General features: G+C 37.4%; 1 protein-coding gene across 1 annotated transcript; it reads right to left on the bottom strand.

Annotated features, from left to right (window-relative positions):
- Window positions 1-7,405: 7,405 nt before the first annotated feature.
- Window positions 7,406-9,060, bottom strand: LOC140865590 (hydroquinone glucosyltransferase-like). Its single transcript, XM_073270271.1, has one exon. The coding sequence runs from the start codon at window positions 8,995-8,997 to the stop codon at window positions 7,594-7,596; it is 1,404 nt and encodes a 467-aa protein (XP_073126372.1). The 5' UTR covers window positions 8,998-9,060; the 3' UTR covers window positions 7,406-7,593.
- Between the last annotated feature and the right edge of the window lie 572 nt (window positions 9,061-9,632).

Below are 9,632 nucleotides of genomic sequence, written 5' to 3'. Positions count from 1 at the left end.
CTCATCCACTGCCTGATCATGCCTCAATGAAAACACTTGGCTGAAAGCACGAGGTTTCAAATTAGAACCCTCTGTCAACTGTCTATGTGGCCTCTACTGCACTGAAGTCTGAGAACCAGAACCAGCTCCCCCGGCCTGTGGAAAATCCTTCTTCAGGTGGCCAATCTATCCGCATCGAAAACACGCCCCTGAAACCTTCCGGCATCTGTTGGCAGGATGATTCCCACCACAATGCCTGCAAGGACCCTGATTTTTTCTGCCGAAACGCATCACCTCCCCGGATCCTGAGGAAGAAGAAGTAGAACTAGACTTCTTGAATGACTGAGCACGGGGACCCAAAGAACTTGTGGGTCTAGATGAGTAGAAGGATCTGTTACGACGAATGCTGTCCTCTGCCTGGTGACACAGGGTCACTAATCCCTCATAAGTCATGTCATCTCCCACAGCAACTCGATCATGAATCTCCGGATTAAGGCCTTGGAGGAACAGATTATACTTCGCCTCCGTGCTATCAAAAATCTGGGGGCAATATGGCAGTAACTCAAAGAACTTCAACTGGTACTCCTCGATCGACATCGATCCCTACCGCAAACCAAGCAACTCATTTGTCTCCGCTTGTCGGAGAGCAGGAGAAAATAACAGCTTATGAAAATCCGTGCGGAACTCATCCCAGGTAGCAATTCCTCGGGCTGCAATAAAAGGCGCAAAAGTAAAATCCCACCACTTCCGAGCTCGTCCTTCTACCAGGAAATCAAGAGTCTCCATCCGCTGCTCCTCAGTGCATCAGAACTCCCGAATACAAAATTTCATACGTCGTAGCCAGCTCCCCACATCCTCCGGTGACTCTTCCGACTAAAGGTTTCGGACCCATCTGCATAAATCTATGCATGCTAAAACGCTTGTGATCATCATGGCGATGGTGATGACGGCCCCGACGATGCTCTTGATCGTCCTGATCACCCCAGCGTCCACCTATGCTACCGTGGCTACACTCGTCACCATGACCCGCCATCTACACGATGATTAAAGGTTAATCCCAATTTCAACAATCAAGATACTAAGATTACTATGCATACTCTGATACCATAAATGTAGTGACCCACACCGTGATCACCTACTAATCAGAAGCTTAAGCATGAATTTAACTTAATTAAATAAATCAAAAATTAAACATCGAAAAACTTAAAACAACAATAAAATATTCTTTACAACCATATCGAATAAATCCAGTGTATTAACTCAAATACAACAGAAACAAAAGCCTAGACAAATCCCTGCTGGTCATCCAATGCCTAAGCCCTCCTGGAACCACCCGCATCGTCCAGCCGCAGACCTGCCCCATGGAATAGGGTGTCCAGATACAACAAAATACGGGACGTGATCATGATAAGCTCAGTACGAGAGTATGAATATATGGTGTTATGTGTGCATGTATGCAAGTGCACTGGGTACCAAGACACTCAGGTCAAGAAACTAGCTCATAGACTGGGCCCAGGGTATATAGCACGATGCACCGTCGCGTCAGGAGGTGGCTCATATACCTAGTGGATAATGGTGACCTGATACTAGTACAAGTGTCCAACCATCACGTTGACCTAACACAAGACTTATGTATCCAACCATCCACAAACTCGTAGGGTGAGCGCCCTACTACATGATACCTTTAAGGTAAAGGCTCAATATGCTCATGTATGCAACATACAGTCATGACATGTTGTATATAAAGGCATATAAAACATGCAATCAAATAATTCATGCAAACACATAATACATGCATACTCAATCTGTATATCTCGAATAATACTTCCGTACCTCAAAAACTAGGCAAGCTAGACCAGTACTATGTCCAAGTCTATAATCCGCACTACAATGCAAAGTACTCATGCATTATAACTTATTCTAAAAGCCTTAACTAATCTATAGCATACTCCCTATTTACAATAAGGAGCCAGAGCTATACCTGCGTCCGTCGTCAGCCCGCTGATGACGATTGCCCCAGAACTTGGGCATCGCTCCGCCGCAACCCCGGAGCGCTTGGACAACCTCTGGACCCAGCCTATGAAGGCTGGAATCACCCCAAAACACCTAGAAAAGCCTAAGAACCGAGAGAGTAGAGCTGAAATTGTGTGAGAAATGAGGCCCTTTGATGTCCTATTTATAGGCGGAGTTCGGACGGTCCGAACTGGGTTTGGATGGTCCGAACTGCCACTTGTCCGATCCAAATAGACACCTGGACTTTGCTGAGTTCGAATGGTCCGAACTGGATTCGGACGGCCCGAACTCGTTTGGATGGCCCAAACTGGTCTGCATGCTCCGAACTGTTTTGGTCCTTCCGAACTCATTTTGGACCCCCCGAGACCTACCCTGCCATTTTCGGACGTTCCGGGTATATTTTCCACTTATTTTCAGCAAATAAGGACTCCTTAAACATGTTTTGACATTTTTAAAATTATATATCATTTTCTAACATGTTTAAAATTACTTAATCTTGTAAAATACAACCAGGCTACTACAGTTTCGAAGATAGGAAAATTGAACATGTCTTCTTCTAAGAGAGAAAGTTGGTAATTCAAGGTAAAATCATGTCCCATCACCACTGAATTGCCCAAGATTCTCTTGATATCATTAATAATGTATTGAGGAGCGCTGGGACAGAAAGTAATCGCAGACTTATCATAATTAGTAACTAAGCCTTCTCCTACAACTGAATGCAGCGTTTCACTAGGATGAAGTCTTGTAAGGTGGCTCGAAAAAAAATGCGACTATCATCCGCAAAAAAACAAATGGGATATCATCGGACTAGAGTTTGCAACTTTGACACCGTGAAATAATTTATTCACCATTGCTTGATTAATTAAGCATTGCCGAGAAGCCTTGACCACCAATGGAATATAAGTAAGGTGAAAGAGGATCGTCTTATCTTAGCCCACATTGTGGTTTAATAGTTTTGAAGATCGACTGATTAATACAGACTGAATATGAAACTGAGGTAACACACCGCATAATAAGAGAAACCAAGAAGATGCAAATCCCATCTTAATCATTACCAATTCAAGAAAATACTACTCAACTCTATCATAAGGTTTACTCATATCAAGCTTAAAAGCCGCAAAACCAGTTTTACATTTGTTGTGATGTCGAATCCAATGCATAAATTCAAAGACAATGATCACATTATCTGTAATAAGTCGACCAAGAACAAAAGAAATTTGAGAATGATCTATTACCTGACTCGTCATTAACCTGACATGTTCATGATCCCTCTCGAAATGATCTTGTAACATGTGTTGCAAAGAATAATAGGTGGGAAATCCCTGGGTGATTGAGGGTCGTCACCTTCGGAATGAGAGTGATAAGAGTAGAATTCCAGTCTTGAAGATCTCCATGTCCATTTAAAATTTCCAGAGTCGTTGCTGTAATATCATTGCCAATAAAGGACCAAGTTTTTTGAAAGAAGAGTGTTGTGTATCCATCAGGCCCAGGCGCCTTTGATGGGTGTAATTCAAACGCTTCTTAGTTAATTTCAGCAGGAGTAAAAGGGGCTACCAAAACAACATTCATGGAATCTGTCACTGTCACTTCCAAAAATGAAAGAGCCTCCTCCAAAACTTGAGATGGAGGGAAATTGGAGGAGAAAAGTCAGTTAGAATAATCAAGAAAAATATTAACCATACCAGATTCATCAGATCGCCATTCACCTCCCTCTGTTTTGAGGCCTTTGATATGATTTTGTCGTCTGCGCTCCGAAGCACACGCATGAAAGAAAGAAGTGTTGCGATCACCATGGTTAAGCCAATTGGTTTTTTATCTTTGTTTCCAATGGATCTCCTCTTGTACAGATAATCTTTCTATTTCATTTTCCAGCCCCACAATGAGCTCAAGGGTTAATTTTTTAGACGAAAATATAATATCACACACATACATATATATATATATATATATATATATGTGTGTGTGAGAGAGAGAGTGAGATATTAAAGGATATGAGATTAACTCGGTAGTTTGTCCGCTCTTGACTAATGTCTATTGAGTAAACTATCGAATTAACTCGATAACCTATATATAAATCATATCAGTCAGGTAAATTTCATTGAGAAAGTTCTATGTAACGAGTAAGTTCGAGAAGCATGCTGATAAATGGGGGAAAAAAATCAATTATCATTTATCAAATGATCACTTACTCAACTAACTCGAACTTTTCCGTGCGAGCGGAGGACTCCTAATATTTTAGGCACACAAAGAGCATCGAATTCAATATCATAAAATGAAAAGTCATTTCGAGTGGAGTTCAATCTAGAATGTTTTTGCGGGTCTCAATTCTAGCTCCAATTTTTTCAGATTATAGTTTAAATTTTTAAATATTTTTTTATTATAGTATGTATCTTTTTTTTTATGGCGTGATAACCCGCAGCTGTTACCTTTCGGTGTGCATTGAGTAAAACTCCGGAGTAACGCAATAACCTGCAAAATTACTATCTCTTTTTCATGAATCGCATCAGTTGAATATCAGTCTCCCCAAATTGATATGTTTGACGGTTGTTTAAGAGTTTTGTGCTATCATAATTCGATATTAAAATAATTTAAAATCAAATATTTGATATAACATCCATGAATCCATGATAACATCATGTAGAAGACATAATTAAAACTTTAGATTAGATGGGGGTACTACTCGATAACCAAATAATGGGTAAATAAATGGATCAATCAGGTGGGGGTGTGTGGGGTCAATATGATACCCAAATATATAATTGTTAGGTAGAAAGTTGGATAATAGAGGGACCGATTATCGCTAGCATTTTTTTTTTATTTTTTTTTTGACGTGATAACCCGCAGCCTCTATTTTCGGTGTGCACTGGATAAACTCCCGAACTAACGCAATAGCCTGCAAACTACGTTAGTCAAGTAAATCACACTAGACAAGCCCTGTGTGACAGGCTAGTCCAAGAAGGTGTTGGTAGGGGGAATCGAACTCCTGACCTTTGGCCAAAAATTTACCTACTCCACCAACTTGAACACCTACTCAATAGCATTTTGCTTTAATTTGGAGTGGGTGGATGAGAAAGTAGCGTACATAGGATTGAAATTCAACTTTGCTTAATAAAGTTATAAGTTTTTACGATCAAAAAAGAAATTCCAACACCTTAGAATATGAACTACTTGCAGTCATGTATATCTTCTATTTACTACTTACTCCGTTTCGATTATGTACATGTCTACTTTTTTTCACACAGATTAAAAAACATTATTGAGAAAACATTTTTTAGACAAATTTATTATTTTATTTCTATTTAATATATTCAAAGAATGATTGCACAATTTTCAAGATGTATAATACTTAATAGGGGTATATTAATAAAAGAGTGTAAAAAACTATTATCAAATATGATATATGCTTATATATTTGAGACAAAAAAAAAGAATTTGACCTATATAATGAAGACGGATGGAGTAATATTTTTTTTTCATGTGTTATGTATTTGTACGATCTATTTTTTTATATTTTGAAAAATGAAATAAAATATGGAAGAATTAAGACTCAAGTTTAAAATCATATATTTTATAAATTTAAGTTTAATCTCAAAGATAAATATCTCGTGTTGGAAATGATCATGTGGCTGAAATGATTCTATTGGAAAAATAATGGATGAAGGTATTGTTATAATAAAATATATATTTTAGAATTCTAAAAAAACAGTTTTCATCAATTAGTTTTTTAATCCAAAAGCATTTTTAATCTTTATTCGTTCATATATACTTCTAGAAAAGACAATATTCATGTATTACATAGATACATGCTAATCGTATGCCCTGGTAACTAGTATATATATATATATACCCTGATAACTAGTATAGGATTATATATATATATATAGATTCGATCCCTTGCATCTAGGATGCAGGAAATTTTAGTGCGACCACTAAAATCGCGGTAGTGTTTAGTGGGGTTTTTTTTTTTTTTTTGCACCACTAAAACCCACCATCGGGTTTTAGTGGTCGCACACAGTTTTTCTGCACCTTAGGGTGTAGGGGATCAAAATTATATATATATATATATATATATATATATATATATATATATATATATATATATATATATATCTTATATACTAGTATTTCGATACACGCGTTGCGTGTTCGTATATTCCGTTTTCTTAATGAAAACAATAAATAAATATATATCATAAAATTTTAAAAATGCAAAAAAAAAATATTTTTCTAAAGAAATATTCCCAAAAAATCAATAGGTATATCAATTTTATTAATTTGGTGGCATTTTAGTAAATAAAATAACAACAAAGGACATAAGTGAGTGTCATTTGGGTAAATAACAAAACATCTAATGAAAAGAAGAAGCCATATAAAATGACAAATTTACCTAATAATTTTGGTTTTATTGCAAATTAAGTTAGGATACAATGGTAATTTCAAATTAAATTTCACCAATTAATTGTAAGTTAGTTAATAGATGATCTATAGTAAGATACTAGCCTCCATTGCATGCAATGCGTGCATATACATAATTTGTTTATGTTAATTGATTTTCATGTAATTTTTAGAAGTCACATGATAAATTATATATTCAAAATTTTAATAGTGATAAGTATCTAATCTAAAAATTTAAAAATACAAACAAAGATAGCGAAATGTAATTTTGATAAATAAGGTAAAATCTAATTGCTAAAAAAAAAAAGGAGACCATATAAAATGACTAATTTGTCTAATAATTATGATTTTATTGAGAATTAAATTAGCATATAATTGTAACTTCATATCAAGTTTCACCAATTAATTGAATTTTAGTTAATTAAAGGTTCTGTACTATAATAATATAGTAAGATTTAGAAAGTGAGTTAAAATATGTTTCAAAAATAAATATCTATTTTATATCCTTAAAAATTGAATAGAATTTTTATTTTTATTTTTATTTTTTTGTAAAAGGTTACCTTAGCAAAAAAATAAATAAATAAGTAAATCGCCGATAAAATAATACAATGAAGATTTACTTATTAGTTTAAATAAAATTTCATCAAATAAATTAGAAGTCGGTTATTACAATTTACAATGAAGTTTACTTTATTTACATAGTATATATTTATGAGTCATATTATAGATAAATGATATTTGTACAAGTACAATAATTCTTGCAACAACAAAAATTCGTTATAAAAATATCATTAATCAAAATCTCATTATAATTTTGTGAAAACATGCTTAGTCTCGTTCCAGAAAACAAATGATAGCTAATATGTCTCGTTAATCTTTTGAAAATATCCAACAAAAAACAGTACAATCTTTCATAATCCGAAACGAACCACGGTGAGTTTTCGTCATATTTTTGACGGTTCAGTTCATTCTATACCGACAGACGAGCTATATCCATGTGCCAACATCAATAAGTCGTCTCAAAGTAACTCATAATATCGGGTAATTCAAAACTATCTATGTTACGTACATGATCGGGAAAACATAACACGTGAGGCAACAGAAACATAATAATACTCGTAATAATTAATAATTCTAGTAGTTCACAAATATGCACATTAATTAAAACGAAAGACATACGTAATCATGAAATCATCATCAATCTCCCTAAACCTCATTCTTCCATTTTTGGCCTAGCATTCCCAGAATTTGCATACAAGAACCATTTTCACCAAGCACCTTCGCTGCACTCTCCTTAAGCTCACGCATTCGACTCCGGATCCTCTTCCCTTCATCCCCTTCCGCCAAACCCATCACGATGCTGCAGATTTCATCCCTTTCCACCAATCCATTTTCCCCAATCTTCGGCCTCAGCGCCACTTTCACGCTCTCGGCCAAGAAGAACGCGTTCATCTTCTGCTCTGCGTAGAGCGGCCAAGCGATCACCGGTACCCCATTAACGACACTTTCGAGGACCGAATTCCATCCACAGTGTGTTAGGAAACCGGAAACCGAATCGTGGGCCAAGATTTGTGCCTGCGGTGCCCACATAGGGACTAATAGGCCACGGTTTCTGGTCCTCTCGACGAATTGTTCAGGCAAAAACGCTAATGGGTCGTCGGAGTTGTGACTATTGAAGTATGCGGCATTGGAGGCACTGTCATTTGGGCATCTGATGACCCATAAAAATCTCTGCTCGCTCGTTTCTAAACCCAACGCAAGTTCGGTTATCTGAGCCAGAGAGAGAGTGCCACCGCTTCCAAAAGAAACGTACAAAACGGATTCCTTTGGTTGCTCATCTAACCATTTTAAGCAGGGATCATCGGATTTAGAATCAGTGAGAATCAAGGGTCCTATTGGGTAAACAGGGGGCTTCCCACTTTGTTCTTGCTGTAAAGCCTCAATGGGACCAGGCTCCAATTCCTTGAAGCTATTCACCAGTAACCCATCAGCCATTCTGTACCTTTTAGAATGATGAAGCATCCATTTATAAGATTCATCTTTCCTGTCCTGGATCGGATCGAAAAGATCCCTCCCTTCAATGGGTATGCAGCCGGGAATCTGAATCTTCTCCGCCGCATCCCTGTATTCGCACGACACCCTTCTGTCGAGCTCCGGCAGGTACAAAGAAAGAGACAAACTGCTGGCGGAAGGGGGGAAGAAAAGATATAGTGGGATTTGAAGTTCTATAGCAAAGTCGAATACATCAGTGGCAAAAAGATCAGCAACCAACGCAGCAAGCTTCTGGGCGCCATTCAAAGACTCAACCGCGTCGCGAAGAGAGGGCAGAGAACGTGCGACGGTGTGTGATATACGAGTTTCGATCCTGGTTCCGGGAGACAAATCGTCCAAGTTCACAGGCGGGAGGGAGATGTAACTTATTCCGGGAGGGAGAGTTAGAAGGAATGCTTTCTGGGATATGGTGAGAGGGCCTTCGTTTGGGATGATGAATGTTGCGGAGATATTGTGGAGATGGAGGAGTTTCTTGGCGAATTCGAGTAAGGGAATGAGGTGGCCGATGCCTGGAGTTGGAACAATGGCTATGTGGGGATTACTGGTTACCTTCTCCATGGATGGAAATTATTGGAGACAACAGAAGCAGAAGAAGAAGATGATGGTAATGGAGTGATTGGATTGATTTTTCAAGTGGTGGATCTTTCTGTAAAAATATAATATATATATATATATATATATATATATAATAAAATTATTGACTAAAAAATATAAGGGTTGGATTTGTCAAAAAATCCAGGCTATGTTTGGTTGCATATATAAGGGTTGGATTTGTCAAAAATCCAGCGTTTGGTTGGTTTTTTACGCTTTCCCAGATATCAAGACGGCCCGTGATTAAGCCAACTAGTTGGGAAAAAAGGTTGATTACAATCCACCTGAGAACCAAGGTATTATAATCCAACGGAGATACAATAGCTTGGAAAATCTTTTCATGACATTTATACCCTTCGCTCGAATCTATTCTCCCCCTTTTTTATTAACCTTGAATCTTAGGAAACGTTGTTCCCTTTCTTCCCCACCGCATTCCTACTCCAAGGTAGGTGGTAGCGTAGGTATGAAATCCGGCGCTTATCTCCATTTTCTATTTCCCTTTTGTTCTCTTCTCCTTCGATATCTAAGACATCACAAGTTTATTCTTACTGTGCGCCATCTTTGAAATTTTACCGTTTCATTGGAGATTTCTAGATCTCTCT

The sequence above is a fragment of the Henckelia pumila genome, chromosome 4 (genome assembly GCF_033568475.1).
Source record: "Henckelia pumila isolate YLH828 chromosome 4, ASM3356847v2, whole genome shotgun sequence".
Lineage (NCBI taxonomy): Eukaryota > Viridiplantae > Streptophyta > Magnoliopsida > Lamiales > Gesneriaceae > Henckelia > Henckelia pumila.
The sequence above is the reverse complement of the archived record's forward strand: the minus strand, read 5'-3'. Positions and strand labels throughout refer to the sequence as shown.